Source organism: Etheostoma cragini, chromosome 9 (genome assembly GCF_013103735.1).
Source record: "Etheostoma cragini isolate CJK2018 chromosome 9, CSU_Ecrag_1.0, whole genome shotgun sequence".
Taxonomy (NCBI): domain Eukaryota; kingdom Metazoa; phylum Chordata; class Actinopteri; order Perciformes; family Percidae; genus Etheostoma; species Etheostoma cragini.
In genome coordinates, this window is record NC_048415.1 from 15337955 (window position 1) to 15357788 (window position 19834).

A 19834-nucleotide genomic window follows, 5' to 3' on the forward strand; every position below is an offset into this window, starting at 1 on the left:
CTGCCTGCTGATGCTTTCCACTGCTTTCTGTTCTCTTTTTTTTTTTTCCTGGGATGCAAAATGCAGATGAGACGAGTCAGCTGCTTGTGCACAGCCTCAGGAGAAACTGCCACTCAAATCCAAACATCTGTATGAATACCAAAACACACACGGTACAGTGGAGGATGAGAGAAAGAGAAGGAGGAAGGAAAGGAGAGAGAGATGTCGAGGTAGAGAGGATTGAGAAAGAATGAGCAGTAAGTAGCTAAGAAAGCCAGTGTTCCTCGCTCCTTCTGTATCTTTGACTGAACAAAGGGCTATAAACACATGAATACCTCTTTCCTCCCCCTGTATTTTCCATCGGGATATTTATTCTGAAAAGCAGCGATGCACAACAAGGGCTCGGTCCTGTGTTTGCTAGTGGGCTGAGGCGCTAACACTCCCCAGCTGATTATGTGTCTGTCTGTAGCAGTTTGAGCTGCTGCCAAAGGAATAAGGTCTAGTATTTGTGAATGCTGCTCCCCTCACAGCAGAATGCCTTGCCATGCCTCTCAGATTTCTAGCTTCTTTTTTTAAAAGAGAAGAAAAAAAACACACATTTTAAATAAATGAAGGAAATCGCTATGGAAGCCTATTAAATTTTCAACGTGACCGTTTTGTGAGTCTTCATGTGTGTTTAGGCTTCACACAAAAGGAACATTTTAAAAACCAAAGCATGCTAATTGGGACAGAAATTGTTACAGCAGCTTCTTATTCAAACAGGCTTTTGGCTCATTAACTGCTTCAATCCAGCTTTTGTTTAAAAGAAAGTAGAATACACATTTAAAGACAATAAAATATTCAACAATATTTATTTAGACACTGTACCACCAAACTACTGATATACTGCATAATGGACTGGCACAATATATATACCTAAGCAATGGATAAAACTCTTACTTCAAGTGTAAAGGCAAGACAAGAAATTTCTTGTCTCCTTCAGCTGCAGTATGTATCTTAGTCGTGTCATGTCACACACTAATCAATTCTTTACTTTGTAACAGCAGCTATATTTTAACAAGCAGTCAACCAAATTTAATTATAGATGAATGTTATCATATTGGTGTCATGCACTATATATATTTATTTTGCATGAATTCAATTTCTTTCTTAAAATTGAATATTGCAAATTTAGCAGGTGTTTGAGTCTAACACAAATTTACAAACTAGTTTAAATACTGTGTTATTGTGTACGTAACTGCACATCGAGGGAGGACCTGATGCCCTTCAAGGGAAATTAAAATGTTGGAGGATGTTTACTTGACAAGTTGAATAGCATACTGTTGTGAGTTTCCACTTACTCAAGAAGAAGTAAAGAGGGAAAAGCTTTTTGCACGGCCTTGCAGGACTTCCCCAGTTGTGCTCAGAGAGATCTTACCAACCAAATGTAATCCAAACAAATGTCTTCCACTTATTTCTCTGGCTAACATATATCACTATAACCTCTGTCTAAAGTACCCCACTCTAAACCTCATTACAGAGTGGGGTCAAAGTTAATGCAGGAAACATGTAATTATAGCTAACTGATTGATGTCTATTAGTCTCAGCTGCGACCCATCCTTTTGTACACAGCTGACTGGGGCCGACCATTTACCTGAAGCTAGAGAGGGGCCATGTACAATATGATACACACCAGACACACATGCATACTAAACTGTATGTGTACCCACATGCATAATAATTAACAACTACATACATGAACTATACTATAAACATAAACACAATGTGACATTTGACATCTCAGCATTAATTACTGTGGATGTGATAAACTGTAGTGCAAAAAACTTATGAAACAACCTTAACGGCAGCACAACCATGACTACAGACACAAAACACAAAGCTTAAGAATGCTGAAGTACCTCTACTATAGCTAGAGTTTACCTATTGTCCCCATACAAGTCAGACATTCTCTACACTACATGCCAAGAAACAATGCACAACCAGCCACAAACAGCAAGTCAAACCTACAACGTGTATTATTCACCTCCACCAAAAAGGATGTTTTTCTGCTGCTCAGTAAAACACACATCACAAACAATCAAATTAGCCATACTATATTTTGTGATGAGGAGCACTAGTGTGTGTGGTCTGCCTCAGTTTGTTAGCTGTAAGTTTATCACAAGCGGTGTCAAACGGTCAATGAACTGTCTACTTTTTTGAGCAATTTATTACAGCAGGTAAATATTATAAGATTAGAGTTGTTAAAAACTAGAAGAAAAAAGCAACAGTTTAAGATACATCGTATTTGTGCACTTCATTGTTTATTAAGCTTAAATTTATCATGTTCCTTATTACTAAGAATTTATATTTCTACTAGCAACACGCAAAACAGTTGATAGACTGTTCATCTACATATATGATGACACAGACAAACATACAGTAAATCCTAGAGAGCAAAGAGAATAGAGCAGAGGCCAGAAAATCCTCGTAGGAACACAAGATTAGTAGCCAATTGTTCCTGTGTCTAAACCACTTCTTCTGTCACACACACTCTATCAATTTGCTTGGTGTTAAATCAGGCTCTCGTTAACCATGTCACTCTGCATCTGGACACATATCAGTCACCTCTCTGACTGACACGCACGCATGTGTACACGCACGCACACACACACACACGCACGCACAGACTTACAAAACACATCACAGGCTACGACGTAATTTAATTGACAAAGTAATATTTACTTTATCTGTTAGCTCATCATCCATCATTTCTTACTTGTTGGCTGTGAATCATCTTCCTTGTTCGTCAGACCTATAATCACCCCAGGACTACATATCCAAGAATCTTTTTCTTATATTTATCTGACCTTCAGTTACATTTAAATCACTAAGCACACAATCGGTCAGTGCAGCTAATAAATTCCTCACACACCTTACCGTATTAACACTGATGTGTAACCTTGGAGCTCATGGTGTTCTGCCTGAGGGTAATAGAACCACTGTATGTTCGTGTGTATCTCTGTGGGAGTGAGTGAGTGAGTGAGTGAGTGAGTGAGTGAGTGAGTGAGTGAAACGTCTCCAGCCCAGATCCCCACTGGTTCCCATCAGGAGGTTTTATGGTGCAGTTTCATATCTAATGCCTCCAATACTGATGATGAACATTTATCCTTTTCACTCCCTCTGCCACCGTTCCTTTTCATTCTCCTCTCATATCCATTAATTTCGCCCTCTATACATAATAATACTAGCTCTATCTGTATATACGGTATAAACACCATACACAATTTGTTCAAGTCTGTCTTCTCACATTTTCAGCCCCTCCATCTATGCACACACACTAGGCTTTTAGCCACGAGGCCCCAAGGGAGACGACGTACCAGCTAGCGTCACTAGCACCAAACAGGGGAGCCGCCTTCGTTTCAATTAGCATTTTGATTGCATCCAATGGAAAGAAGCCAGCACGCAAACAATAAAACATTTACATGTGGACAAATAAATAATGTCCACTGTTCTTAGTGCAAATGCAAAAGTGACTCAGTCCACTTGGTGGATGGTCAAGATTTTTAAAACAGATAGGATAATGGTATTGACTCTATAGTTTTGATGCAGTATCGGCAACAAATTAAAACTTTGTCTTATATGACAGGTGAAACCAAACTAGTTTTGTTAGTCGGTCCCTGACTCTATCGCTTGGATGTGATGGATGAATAGGATAAATGAATGCAAAGTTAAAGTGAGTCTCAGGAAGCTGAGCAAAGCAGATTACTTATAGTTTATTTTAATTTCTCTCATGTCGGCACCTACTCGCACAGCCGAACACATAACTGAGAATACACAGTCATATTCACACACGCGCACACACACACACACACACACACACACACACACACACACACACACACACACACACACACACACACACGCACACACACACACACGAGCAATGGGTTTAAAACTTTTGCTATCATCCAGGCGTGCATGTAACTCCAACCCACCTACTCCATCTTTCTCCAGCTCTGGCACAACTTATGGACACAACACAAACTCACACTGTGGACAAGAGCAGCATGACAGATGTCATGTCAACTCATATAATTAACAAGGACTGCTTTACATACATGAATAAAACATCCACACAAGTCTATTTTCCCTACCATCGTACAGTAAATGTAGCATCAACAATGTGCATTCCTTCTCTGCTGCAGTAATATACGCAGGTAAATATTTCATAGTGGTGCAAAGGCAGGAAAAGGGGGGGGACACCTATAGCCCTGGCTTCAACATAAAATGAGTGCCGTTCCCTGATTTAACCCTTCCCTCCCTCCCCTCTGCTCCTTTCCCCTCCCCATCCTTCCTTACCTCTACACCTCTTCCATTACCATGATATCTGGCTCCGTCCCTCCATCTATCTCCCTCTGTTTCTCATTCTGCCCTCGAACCTCGTCAGTCTAACCCATGCTGTATCCTTCTACCCTGTATGAAGACACTTAACATTCCGCACAACAAATAGTTGAATACTATCACTGCATTGCCTGTGCTGGAAGAGTATAACATACTAATTGTGGGTGATAGTATATCTACAACCAACTACAACCTGCTCTAGGCAATGTAGGCTGCCCAAAATGAAACGAGGGTTAACAATGCACGGTGGATCATAGTGGCAGGCTGCCTGTAGCCTTCTTTCCTTACCATCTTAAACCCATTCCACTCCATTTGGGAGATGCCGGCCGTAGTCTCACGCTCTCTCTCTCCTGACACAACAGCTACAGCAACGCCTCAGCCAAGAAAATCCCCTACTCTCTGACACTGTCTCCTTATTTTTCTTACTCCGCCTCTCTTCCTGTTTCTGCCTGAGTCTTAGCGGCGAGCAGGGAGAAGCATACTAGAGGCGTACGGAGCAAGCATCACCTTCTTCCACAGATGCTGAGAGGAGAATGGTGTGCCTGGATGAGTGAGTGCTGGGCTGCAGCAAGCTTCCCTCCCTCACACCACCCTCCCTCCTTCCCAGAGCCACCCGCCCATTGCCTGCTCAGCTGGAAGGTCAGAGCTCGCTCACTCCCCCCCCCCCCCCCCCCCCACCCCCCACCACCTCTCCTTTACATTCTGCGATTGGCTTCTTGGCTTGCCTGTCAGTTCTCCGCCTCACCTCCCCCTCCCTCTCTGTTAACACCTTCGCTCTCTTGCTGGCTCTGAGCCCTCATCGGCACACGCCAGCCTCAGCCTGGTTTGGCAGAGAAAAGGCTTTCTGAATCCCAGCAAAGCAATCAATCTCTGCTGAGGTCTGTGCTTGAGTGAGCCGGGCAGAGCGGTGCGGTGCAGAGCTCTGGGAGAGTGATTGCAGCCTCAGGCACGATGGTAATAGGATGCCTGCGCAGCACTGTGTATATAAATTAGCTATTACTGGGTGCATGTTAAAATCCCCTGTACATTTACACGCCTGTGTATACAGACTGTCTCATTCACTCCTATTCCGTCTCTGTCTTTACCTTACACACACAAACACGCACACACACGCACGCACACACTTTTCCAAATAGAATACACACAAAACTGATTAGCCCACAGTTTTTGTCTCACAAAATATTGATTGAGGTCCTTCAAAATTAGTTTTTCCTCTAAATAGCCAACATCGTTTCAAATTAAAAACACAGACGGGGGGGGGGGGGAAACTATCAATGTTTATAATTTATAATTTGCATTGGCTGGGGTTTACATTTGAGAAGAGATGCACACAGAGACAAACACTTGGCCATACAGGTGTAGCTTATCAATGCGGTTTAGTTTACTCTAGTTTACCATAGTTTAATAATTGCGACCTGTCCGCCTGCTGCCGTTCGCGGTTACATTGAAGCCCGACTGGTCGCAGAACAGATGCAATTAAACAAATGGAAAAGCTGTCACCTATGTTAGCTTATCTACTCACCATGACCATTCTTGTGTCGTTGGTGTTACGGACGGTAGCCTAACGGTGGTTTCGGTGGACAAACTGTAAAAGCCGGTGGAGTCAGCGAGGAGAATCGGATGGAGTAGTATCGGTGTGCCGGAGAGGCTGAAAGAACTGACGGGGTGATGTAGCGGAGCCAAAAACTACACAGAGCGAAACCGTGGGTGTGGAAGACCTGCAGCCCTGTCCCGTGCAAGCAGGAGGGAGGAAAACAGTCTCGCTCAGTTCAAAACTAAGACAAAACAACGGCGAGTAAAGAGAATCCACTCAAAGGAAGAGATTCAGAGAAAACACCCCTTCTACCTTTTCCCAAAAAGCCATTTATGGTGTGTTCAGTCACCTCGCGCGCGGTCTCCCATTGGCTGGGGAGGTTCCGACTGGGCGGTGCGCTCGCTGATGCGAGTGAAGGAGGCAGCCTCGTGTGGTCCTCGAAGCATCTTGCGGAGAGGTAGATGCCAAAACGGTTAAGGTGACTTTATGTTAGTGTCTGAACATCATCATCCCTCACTTGACTGTTAATAATTATGCATACAGTCAGTCTACGGTTTAACTCGTGCGTATACTGTCTTCATATAGGCTAGCTAAAGTGTGCCTTCGTTGGTCATTAAGCTCCTATAGAAAGCAGGTCCCCTGCATTGTTACTGCAGTGTTTGTGTGTGTACTCCCTGTTGTTAGAGATGTGATAGAACTAGCAGTCATCTTTTCTTCCACCCCAACAAAAACATCACACCGCTTAAATATACTCTTATCATTCATGTTACTAATTACTCCCAATAACAATTACAAATTGAGATTGTCACTACAGTGTATAATATTTAGTATATTTCTATAAAGCAAATGATCTGTGCACAGAAGTAAACAGGCCACAGGTTGATTTTGTCCGGCTGGCCCCTGTCTCAAGTAGACAAGAAGAGGGAGCTCTTGCTTCCCTTAACACACCTGGCAGACAGGAGTACTTAGCTGCACCTTCAGACCTACATACATACATGTACACACACACACACACACACACACACACACACACACACACACTCACACAAATATCTACATGTCTCACAGATGCTCTGACACATTACTCAAGCTCCTTAATGCTGTGGTTATGGACATGTAGCTTGATGTAACTGTAACACATTGCTCTTACACTGGTAATTTTGTCAAGTTGGCAGACAAGAGATCAAAACATAATCCACCTCCCAACACATGTTTATACTGTTTCCTTTGTGTTCAACTCAGCAGTAAGAGGCAGTCAGCAAGCCAACGCTTATTTTAGTTGGTTTCAAAACTGGTTGCGTTCAGCTGTGTGAGGCCTGACAAGACCTAATGTGACGAGTGGGCGTCAATTAAGCTCAACAAGATATCTCTGCTCCAACTACCTCGATACCTGTCCCAACACAGGATTGCACTTTATTTAGATAGTCCATTGAGTGTTTAGAATGTGTCAATAAAATGCTTTACACAATATTTATAGTAGTAAGCCAATGTATGTAATAGAGATGTCAATCTCTGGTTCCAGCTTCTCAAATGTAAAGATTTGATGCTTTTCTTTGGATTGTTGGTCAGACATAGCAATTTAAAGATGGTAAACTGTGATAGAAACGTTTTACTATTCTATGACATTTATAGACTAAACAAGTATTTATATAATAATTAATCTATCTTTTTTCATTAACGGCAGCCGTATACAAGTTACACTTTATAAAACATGTACGGTACTATTTTTCCCCTTCATAGCAGAAAACTGACATACAGGTAGCAAACTATCAAATGCAAATCAGGTCCAATAGGAATTATTAGGGTCTGACTCACGTCCTGGAGCTAAATGATGACCTCTGTAACTCATTAAAGGCTCTGTTTTGCCCACACCATCCGCTGTCAAGCCACATTGTAAAACGGTGTATTATAGACTATACAGCAAGTATCCTATACATACTCAACCATTGCATTAACAGTACAATCTCATACAAATATGAATTGTGAATTTAAACCACACACTCACGTAGCTACACATATTAGCTCCCAAATGAGCACATTAAAAGAATAATGTTAGGAAACAGGAGAAACAGTAAGAAGACAAAAATGTTGTGAATCATATGGCCAGTTCTGGCAAACAAAAAGGGAGAAGTCATATAAAGCATTTAAAGTCTTTCCACTCCACCCCTGCCCTCTCCACCTTGTCTGGTTAGCTACAGCAAGCTAGCTAGCCTAGCAGAACCATGTGCCTGACATACTAATGAGGATCCTCACTGCCTTCAATTAAGGCTGCGCAGTACACACACACACACACACACACAAACGCATACACAGAGAGGGGAAGACGGGCTGAACAAGCGCGCTATTGTTTCTGATAGAATAGAATATGCTGGCACTCGCAGTCTGGAGATTTGTACCGATCATACTGTATATGACACAACAGAGGAAGAGTAATGTTGAATGAAACACAAAGAAAATGGATCAAAATAGAAATGCCTCTTTGTCTATTTTCCTTTGTCATGTGCCTCCATATCTTTTTCCACCAAAGAACAGAAAGAAGCAAAATTTGCAGCTGAATAGTATAGACAACCAATCCACAGTTTCCTGTCCATCTTTTATCGTTCTGCTCTGACCTTTGAATTTAATAAAGGCTTTGGGTTCGACCCAGGAAAGAGCTTTTTTAACCTCACTGCCTCTAATATCCACCTCCCAAACATGTTTTTATTGTTGCATTTTAAACTGTAAAGAATGGAAAGTCCGATGCATGCTAATGACTGAATCACAAATTCCATCTCTGTCTTTGTATGCAGTCAATTATAACTCATGATGTTAGAGGCAATACAATGTGGGAAGAAAACAGAGGGTGATCATATTCTTATTTCATAAAGGATAGTCAGTGTTTTGAGGTTGTTTTCCCTCTCTAATATGATCCAAATAACCTTTTCTCTAAATGAGAAAGCAATTCAAAGTGAAAATAGTCTCTCACAGTTTACTTGCTCGGCTTGTTGTTTCACTAAATTGCTCTACAGGACTATGGTTTTATAAAGCAATGAAAGTGACTGGTCCTACTCAGTAAATTAGCTATAAACCCAATCTGCTGTTGTGTTGTTGTGGAGTGTGTGTCTGCATGTGTCGTTATGATATAAAGATTCATACCAAAGATGGAACTGTGTTGCTGCCATGTCCTAGTTAAGGGTACACACTGCATTATAATATTGTGTTTGGACAGATGGAGGTAATGGTTGAGACAGTCTATCAAGGGCATCCATGCTGAGATGCTTTACAGTCTGGATGCTAGAGATACTGCAGTGTAGCTCATTATCTTGTGGATTTGGCCTTTCCCTACTTACATTTTATGTCTGTCTGTGAATAAAATGCAATACAGCACTGAATAAATGTAAAAATGTCAAATAAGCAATTAAGACTGAGGTCTTTTTTTTAGGTCCACAGCGTTGATTGGATGAAATATTTGGCCTTTCAGATGATGACTGATGCTAAATAGTTTTTGAGGAGGCAATATATATATTTATATTCTCTTGAAAAGTTTTGAAAATTAAAAAGCTTTTGTGGCTTTAACCCAGGAAGGCCAGCCATACTTGTCAGCAATGACAAACCCCATCTCACTGATTGACTCTAGCTTGCATCCATGAGAACACACACGCACACACACACACACACACACACACATACACACACACACACAACACACACACAAACTCAAACTAAAACCATACATACACTGTGACACACATACATTGTGTGTACACAAAAACGTGTCCGCAGATACAAAAACACACACTTTGGTTCATGAAGTGCGCCACAGTCTGACAGTGTGACTGCGGGAGCTTTAAAGGGCTAGACCCCAGAAGGGTTCTTAGCCTGTGCTTCCAGCCTGCTAATTTGGAAAGCAGAGAGTTGGCTAATTGTTATGAACTCCTCCTGCCCTCCATTCTGCACTGCTTCTCCACCCTAAACCCCTCCGAGTCACAGACCTTAACAGATTAATACAAGCTAGTGTTGTCCCTCTCACTCTCCCTTACTCAGTCTCACTTGGTTTTCTTACAAAAACTCAAAAAAACTCAAAACATTTCTGTCACACCCCAAATTTGTTATTTTTTTATCAAATCTCCAGGATTAAATATACTGGCGGCACATATACCGTACTTGTACACAAACAATTTACTCTGGTAGCAGCTAAAATGCTGTATTCCGATAACAAGCATTAAAGAGCAGGAAAAGAATACAAAGTATAGCAGGTTTGAATATGCAGCGTGCACACGTTGATAATTGTGGGTGCTCTCGGTTTAAATCTTGTTAACTGTCATACGCAGTGTTTCAACACCTGTCTTATGTTTCACTCTGCATAATAAGACTTCTATTTAAAGGTGGAGAAGTGACGATGCCAGCAGAGGTGTTACCTCAAAGTGCTGGAAGAAAATACCTTGATTATTAACAAGAAGGAAAACTTGTTTTGCCGCAAACCTGATCTCTGCAATTGTGAGTCAGGTTCAGAGGAAATTAATACAACCAAGGACAAAAGACAGGAAACAAAATCTAAGACTGAATTATCTCTGTTACACTGAACAGCAACAACATTTTAATAGAGCTATCAAGAACAATGCAATGCCTATCAAGCCGGTTGATTTCATTTTAAAATATCACGGCTGTCTATGCAGTAAAATAGCCTAATACATTTAATAGCCCAGAACCCGCTCCTCAGTATGCTGCGGCTTACGTAGGCTCCTTTTGATTTGCCCTTGAAGGATAGATTTAGTTGGTGTATTGAAGTTCTGGCAGTAGTAGCATCTTGCTGTGCTACTCAGACTGATGATCGCCTCTTTCCTGGCAGGTCTCCACCCTCTGCCGGTAACAATCAACAAATGAGAATCACAGCCTTTAACTTTCCCGTGTTCCTGCCCAGCGACAGAACTCTGCATCACTGAAGACCGCTATTAACACTATGCGGCTGTATGCGGACAACATAGGGCAGTTTGGATTCAGTTAACCTTTGTTTGGGGTTAATTTAATGGATGATGACATACATGGAGTGGATAGAGATTTGTGGTAATTTTATGGTCAGAGGGGCAAAGAGCACCTCCATCGCTGTTGTATGTTGCTTCAAATCCTATTTTCTTTCTCTTTTAAAGCAGGGTTCTCTGTGCTCTGAGATTTTAGTAATAGAGGTGAGCAGATTGTAGTAGTTCTGCCACAAAAGATCCTCCAAAGAAGGAACTGATGTCCTTAGGCGAGAGGAGCACAATCCTCACAATACCACCTTATTTAAACCACAGAGAGAAAATGACGTTAAATAATCTTGGGAGGACAGTGAATTTCACAGACAGTCACTGAAATGCTAAATGGGTGCAGATGAGAAGAAAAGACTGTGTGCACCGAAAGAAAATCCCACTTCACCAAGGCAAGTACTTGCCAACATAGAGCCCTTGAAGGCATTTAGAGAGCACTAACTATCACCTACAATGATAACATGATCCAACTAACTGTTACAAACAAAGACATCTAGTGCATCTCTAACATTTTCACTTCAAATCACATCCTGACCCCATAAATGTGTCCTTTGGATTTGTAGTAAAATCTCTGGTCTGCATGTTTTTTTTTTTATAGCTATGGTTTAAGATGCTAGTTATCTAAAACACAAAATCTAATAATTTTCTCATTATTTCCAAACCAAGGATATTCAGTCATACATTTTTGAGACATCCTGTTGACAGAAAAAAAACAAAGGGGTTGAAAACGTGTTGAGATTGTGACTGCTTTGGGTTCAGCGTTCCTGGTGTTAATTAAATAGAAAAATGAAAACAAAGTTGACATTTTGCTTTAGAAAATATTTCTTTAACAAAGTAGAAAAACTAAAAAGTGAATCCCACTTGGCCCCGCCAAGAAAAATTTGTAAATTCATGGAGCCACTTATGGGAAAGTGGATTCCCTAAATGGCACATGTTACTTATACACTTTATTAAATGCATGCAATAAAAGTATTTTGGTAAAATGTAACTAATCTAGTTGAAGTTTTCCTCCCACATCCTCTTCCCTCCCGTGTCAGTGGGCACGATACACAGTCAGCTTAACCCCTGCCTGTGTCACTCTCCCTGGTAGAAACTCCTCAGATCAAAAATGAATTCATCATGCTGATCCCGGAACAAGGCTGTGCTGCATTTGTCACAGCCACTTTCTTCCACTTTAACTCAAAGCTGTTTGGTATGGCTGGAGCTTTGCAGACTGCAGAGATGTGACGGGGCTGTTTAAAGGCTCAGACTGAATTCCTCTATCTGTGGAATAGGGAGTGAATGCATGTTCAATTGCTAAGTTGAAGTCTGCTCTGTTGTATATTTAATTCAAAATAATGCTTAGCTAACTGCTTTTTCACATTAAAATCCACACGTTCAAATTAATCATTTTTAATGGAAGAGATCATGGTGGGTCGTTGAGGCTGTAGCCTAACAGAAATGAGAGAAGGTTTGTGAAGGTGCCCAGAGAGGCTTAGCTATGCATTGGCTGTTGAGTCTGGCATGTATTCTGGCACTGGGAGGGTACTCTCAACAGGACTCTGGTGGATTAGTGTCCATTTGGACAGCAGAGTGGTCCGCAGCTTGGGTTGACATTCAACTTCAGCAGGCCAGCAGCTCACACACTGATCATGAAGTTTAGTCTAGCTGTTTATTGTCATTGATGTGTAGTAAATGTAATGCCGTTTGGAGTTTCATGAGTATTATGGCTGGGATATCAAATCCTCTCTTCCTCTGTCTTCTAGTCTAAACGGGACGACTCGGTATGTGTGAAATATAGCCGCGGCCATGCTGCAGTGCGGTGGGTCAGTGGATCATGGGGTATAGTGGTGGTCTTTGGGGCTATGTGGACGGCAGCCCGTTTTGCGTTTGATCCCGGTTGGGGTACATTCTCGCTCACAGGCCGACTGCTGTGGTCCATCTGGTGGAGGCTTTAATCACAATCCTTCCCACGTAAACGCAAGCAAGTACGCACGCATGCACGTATAGGGAAGTAACACAAAGCTTCCCACTTAGGATTCTTTAGACTGCTTCTTACTTTCAGACCTTTTCCATTTTATGTTTTTTTGTTTTTTAGTCATGTGTCTCCCTTACCTTGCATGGCAGCTAGATTCTCATGATATCACCAATCAGCATCATGTGAGGAGCTAATGGTAGCTACGGGCGTGGTTTAGGTCTGTGTGATGGCCGCGATTAGTAGCGGTGTTATAGACAGATGGCTCATTCAATCACCTGCCAGGTATTTTTTTGAAAGTGCCTGCCCTTTTGCCAAAAAAAAAACTTATGGTTTCTCGGAAGGTTCTGTGTAACAAACCATCTGGTGCCTCGGGTTAGTATCTTTCTGCAGGAATGAGTCATGAGTTCTGCTTTTACAGAATCTCCTACTCAGACTTTAGGTGGGAAAATGAGAATAACCTAAACATATCCATACATGGCTGCACAACGGCTTTTAAAAAGAAATAACCTTTTAGAAAATGAGACGTATCCAGGGTCCTTCCTAGGGATGGCCTACGGTACTGTGGACCAAAACACGCCGATGCTTCACAAATCCAGCACTCCAAATGTCACTTCATGCTCAACCACCCTTTTTCATGCATGAAGAACGGCAACTGGGCAAGGCAAAAAAAAAGAAAGAAACTCCACCGGGCTTCAGTTTAAATGCCTACATGCTTAGAGACATGTTTCAATTACTTTGTGTTGTTGAAACATTAAGCCGATTGAAGAGAAAGAAATTAATTAGCAACAACTCTAGAAATCATGAAAATAACAAGACATTGTGTGCTGAAGGTATAAATCATATGCTGAGTAAATGTACTTTTATAATTTTACATGAAATTAAACTGAGGCAGATTAATGACCGTAAATGACAATGTGTATATATAAAAACGTATATATTCCTGTAAATTAGCTCAATTTACAGTCCCTTATGTACAGCACAAGGCAGACTCTATGGTGATCCGTTTAAATGTTGCGGTCAGAATATATTTATTATTAAAGGGAACAAAGGGTCAGCAGATAATGATGCTGTTGGTGCATCTCCCTGGGTTGTGTAAAGGAACCACTTACTGTTACCCTCCTCTTGGAAAAGTATTTTAATGAATTTCAAATATCTTGATTTAGCTCGACCTTTATTAATGGCTGGTTGTCACTTAAAAAAAAAAGAAATTCACTTTTTTAACTACTTTGTTTTCTGCGCATACAGTGTTAACAGGCCTGATTACCCGAGAGTACCCGGTGGAGCCAGCGGCTAGTGACTGCAACTCAAACGGTCACTCCTCCTCGAAACTAATGCAAGGATAAGCCATACATCATTTATTCATGGTGACAGCAGATACTTTGCCTCATCCCCGGCAATTAGCGAATCAATAAAAATGCATTGGCTTTGAATCTATCAATTCTGAGAGGACAAAAATATAGCACTGTTCATCAACATGCCAGGATCACAGACCCAGACAATCACTCAAGGATTGGCAGCCTTTGTCAGAAACAAGCTGACAACAATAATGCACGTTTCCTCACATGCTCTTAAAATGAGTCCTCACCTGAAAAATGGGTATCTGTGCCCATATAATATCTCAAATCGGGGTCTACAAAGGCCATAATCTATGAATAATCTATGAAAAAGAGGTGATTTAATGTTCTTTTCATCAAGAGATTTTGTTTGTGTTATGAATTTGTGTCTATTGTAAAGGAGATGAATGATCTGAAGCCATCTGAGTGAGATTATCACAGACATGTCAGTAAAGGACTCGCTAATACCTCTTTTGTCAAAATTTATAAGGCTGACATATCTGCAGTACATTTCATCTGTTTTATAATTCATTCAGTAAATCTGTTTGATCCAATACGCATCTTAGGCTGTGTTATGTCAGCCTACAATGACATTAGATTTAGCCAAACCTCTGAATTTGACTTCACAGTCAAACTGAGGCTACTGCTGTAGCTGAGGCAATATTCAATTTTCCCATAATAATTGGTAATGTTTGTTTGCAAAAAACAAAATGTGAAGAAATCCCCACATTTGAAAACACAAAACTGCTTTCTCTCCAATCTCGTCTGTTTCATTATTCTCTCTCTATTTATCCTTTAAAGCCAAATGAAATAACTGCAACTGGATGTGAAAACATTGTCCACGAGAGGCAACAAATTTGTCTCTGAAATTAAATGCTTTTCCTCTACCGAGCAAAAGAGCAGCCCTGGGATTTTTTTAAATTAAAGAAGAGAAATCAACAGCTGAAATTGAGGTTATTGTGTTTGTTCAATCCATTGAATTGTAAAAATATAGCCTCTGACCTGATAAAGGTAAATCCCCAGAAGCGTTCAGGCCTGCCTACTATGGATATATAATCCACTACTATATCAACTGAAATGATGTGTGCCTGAAGTTCACACGTTGTTTTCTATTTTTCCATTTTTGTGTTACTTCAAGGCCCATGTCTGTATTTCTTTAGCACATATTTGTTTACATATTGGAGAGTGTGACTTTTACGAAACCTGCATTTAGTTGAAAACATCAGCCTGTTCTCTTACTATGTTCATAAACATTGTTATTAATTGGGAAATTTGAATAGTTTAGATTCAGTCATGTTAATCCGTGTTTTAAAAGATTTGTCAATCCAATCAGTGTGGAAATAATAGCAGGGTAAAATTTTCTGCTTCGGTCTTTGGTGGTGGGGGTGACCCTTTTGTTTACTGTTGGATTATGTGCTCTGCTCTTCACCCATCTCCTAAAATGTGTTTGTGACATGATCAGTGTGTTACTGCTGTTTGATCATAAGCACCAAGACACATTTAGCGGTTCACAGACTCTATCCAGAAACCCTGGGCCCTGCCACTGCCATTATGTTGGTGAAATTACAGGCTATTACTTCCAGGTCAAAGTACCTGAACACAGACAGGTGACCTTTGGTTGGGCGTGGGCGCTCGTGTTGCTGCAGCAAGATATTCTGTTGTTAGACTATTGTTTATGGATCACATCCACATCGCAAGCTTTTTTTTTTTTAGTCTTATCTACTGAGGCGATGGATATGAAAAATTGGTTGGTTGTGTGTGTGTGTGTGTGTGTGTGTCTGTGAGTGTGAGAGAGTGAGAGAGAGCCTGCAGACACCTGCTCCATTCTGCAGTGATGGCTCCCAGCAGGACACAGGCTCAGCTGCTGATCTCTAGGCCCTCCCTGCAGTACTGGTGGCCAGCGAGCGCGTACGCACACGCACACGCACACGCACACACACTCACACACACACACACACACACACACAAACACACACACACACACACACACACACACACACACACACTCACACACAGCTCTTCCAACAAATCAGAACCCTCCAGGCCCCTCTTGCAGTGTCTCTCAGCCTCTCTGTGTTCCTCATAACTGACACACCACATGCCTGCTCATGACATGATCTACAGACAGGCACAAAGCTACACAGTCTGTGTTCGTATGATGTTGCATGTAAATTCTATGACATGGTGTGGTTATAATCTGCTGCAGTCTGATACATGCTATAGGGATGATATGGCTGAATAGCATGTGTTTTTTCTACCCTACCCTAAGCTAAAAAGCTACACTCAACACGGAAATATATCAAGCCTTATGTTCTGCTGTGAATGCAGTTAAAAAACGCTAAAATGACATAAAGGATATATTGGCAGTTTTGAATCCCTTGGCAGGTCACTTACTGATTGATGTTAAAATATAATACCACATTCGTTTTTGTCAACCACCATTGTACTTATGGTACAATTGTTATTATCATGCCTGTTGTATTTTGCACATATCTCCATCTCTCTGTTTTCTCACTATCCCTCTGTGGCATCGTTCAGTCTGCTGCACCTGTTTTTGTCTCACTGGTGGCAGGGTTGTGGAGCACAAATGAACTAATTTCCTGGATATAGAGAACACAGCTATCAAGGAAAAGGGGAAGTACAGCAAGCAGCAGATGGAAGGAGCTAATCATTGTTATGAAATAGAGATGACCTCTAACTATCTCTTGGCTCCTAATATACTGTAGCTACACACGTTTGCCAGCATCTATCCCATTCGCCCCTCTCTTTTCTTCTTCCTCCTTTGGCTTTTTAGTGTTGTGCCGATGATGAACCTCTTCAGGCAGGTTCGAAATGCAACCCTCGATTTCTTTTTAAATGTTGAAACACAAAAGATTGGAGTTGTCAAACAAAACCTTGTGTCACATAGAGAACGGCAGCTGCCTGCAGTGGGTAATCAGTGGAGCTTTCTACAAATTAACAGCATTCAGCTCTGAAGCACGGCACACTGCAGGTTTTTAGATATTGGCTTTTGAAAACGAGATCTCAGCAACTGAAATTTGGAATAATTAGCAATTTAGTTTTTGCTCACATGTTTTTTTAATTGCCTGGACATCTTAATGCTGTAAACTGATACTGATGCTCAAATTTAAACAAAAGAATATCAGTTTAAATGTCATTAATTGCAGGCTAAATATCTCCTCCGTGTGATTTGATGGGTTCAGATTATAATTCATTAAATGCTCTTTTAAACGCATTGTCCTACAGCTCGAAACTTGCATACACGCACAGAAAATGTTCTGAACAAACTGAATACATTGTTACTAGTGATGGTAAACTCTCCTGCATGCATATAGTGTGTTGGAGGACGAAAACATGTATTCATTTATCAAGGCACTTATTTAATGCAGTGAAGCATTAAATAGAAATACGGAGCAATGTTGTGCTGCCGGTATAGAATTGTATTTCCGTTTGATATCACCGAGGTAAAAGATGCGATGCTGCTTCTGAGGCTTTACACAACAAAGCCACCAGAATCTTCCAGCACATTTATCTAATGTATGCAAATGATGTTGCTGTGCTTAATGAAGGCACCATTAATCACTATAACGATGGTCTTTCTTAACCAGGGTAATCATGCATGAGCGCGCGCACACACACACATTCAAACACTTCCACAAGCATACGCACTTCCACCCACTCGCGCGCACACACACACGCTCACACACACACACACACACACACACACACACACGCTCACACACACACACACACACACACACAAGTGGAACATGCCTCATCACCAACAACACATTAATGACAAATGCGCAAAATCCCCAACATAAACCATTTTTACCAGAAATGTTGCTTCATGTGATGAGGACCTTATAGTCACTCATTTATTAATTTTGTCCGTACTTTTTCTTCCTTCATTTATACTTTATGCTCTGTTGTTAAATTAAATCTAATTTAAAACTCATCAACTGGTCATGTTTCAACCTGTATTTGGCGGGTTGGGCTATCGCCTCAAACTGAGTTACACCACCCAATACGAAACCGAAAAGATGCAAAGAAATATGTTAACATTTTGACTATATTTATATAATAAATTTAGCTAATTAGTTCCACTGGTATCAACAAATAATTCATGGTCCAGCAGCTTCATGCAAACAGCAGATAACACTGTTGTGAGTCAAAACAGGCAGTGGAAAACACAGGCATTTTGTGTGCTGTGTAACAATAACAACAAAACACTGGACAGACGTCTTTGAACTCGTGTAAGAATTCAAAGCGAAAGCTGAAAAAGATTTTTGAAGTCCAACTCCTCACAGAACGTATTTCACCGCTTATCCTTGCCGCGCATTTGCATACAGTTGACGGAAACCCCTGGGTACAGTCAGCAGCATGACAGTGGGTTATGAAGGCTTCCGGGAGGCTCTAGGGTGTGGATCTGAGCCAGTTTGAAGGGGAGCCGAACCAATGAAGAGCCCACAGCGGATTAGACACCCACAGCTTCATGTCGCTTTAATGCGGCGAGTCAGGGATTTTCTCACAACGCTTTTGCCTAAACGCTCAGGGTTTTCTCATGCCCCTTTTTCTCTCTTATTTCCTCTCCCTTGAAGTAATCTTTTCTATGTAAATTTCAGAGTAATGTTGTCTCCAGTGCAACATATTCCATCTATTTACAGTGTTCTTGCTTTCTCTGCTAATGTGACTTCTAAGATGTTAATTGGAATTGAATTGGATTGATAGTTATGATCAAATATATTTTGAAATATGTCATCTTATACAGCTATATATCGCCTACGGGTGTTGAAAAAATAATCTTTCCTCTCCAAGGATGTTACGTAAAGTTAAAAACGGTGGAGGTGGACTGCTAGAACCCATTCATTAATTTACTATGAAAGATAATTCTCCATTAAATGCAAATACTACACATGCGCTAACAGAATTCACAAAATACTACAAATATATTACCCACACAAACACACACACATGCATGCACACAGACACAAACACCTCAAATTCCCCTGATAACAGTCTGACTGGCAGAGGCTAAAGACAGAGTAGGCGTCTGTAATTGAATAAACATAACAATGTAAATATTTACTAATACTATCCATTGGGAATACAGGCAGAATCCCACAATTGATCTGCTCTCTTTCTGCCACTTTGCTCTTTTCCACACACACGCACACGCACAGACACACACACACGCAGACACACACGCACACACACGCACACACACACACACACACACACACACACACACACACACACACACACACACACACACACACACACACACACACACACACACACACACACACACACACACACAGATTCACATACACAAACTACCACTTTCTTCTTTTTCTGTTTCTTTTCTCAGTAATATGCTTGCCTGTGTTCATTAAAGAGATATATGGATATATTGGTCTGTCTATCCTCTTACCAGGGGTGACCTGTAGCCCATCTGGGCTGGCGATGACAGGAGATCCCTGGGAAATAGCGGCGAGTGCGTCTCGGGGACGGAGCCCACGCCACTGGCTGCTAGTCCCGAGAGCTGCCCGTACCTCGCCATCATCTTGAGATGCTGCTCACAGAACACACACACTCATACACAGACACAGGAGGAGAGGGAAAGAGAGAGAGAGAGAGAGAGAGA

At 41.3% G+C, this 19834-nt stretch overlaps 1 protein-coding gene across 7 annotated transcripts in view; it reads right to left on the bottom strand.

The window, feature by feature from the left end:
- The window catches only part of elavl4 (ELAV like neuron-specific RNA binding protein 4), an 80654-nt gene that overhangs the window by 59595 nt on the left and 1225 nt on the right, over positions 1-19834 (bottom strand). For 4 of the 7 annotated variants that reach the window (XM_034881396.1, XM_034881399.1, XM_034881397.1 and 1 more), the window contains exon 2: positions 19622-19762. The exons of 1 other annotated variant lie outside the window; for it this stretch is intronic. In XM_034881396.1, coding sequence (XP_034737287.1) covers positions 19622-19762 — 141 coding nt within the window. Of the gene's footprint in view, positions 1-4647; positions 4902-5881; positions 6196-19621; positions 19763-19834 lie in introns of those variants that run through there. 2 more of the 7 variants (XM_034881403.1, XM_034881401.1) reach the window with 2 other exon arrangements.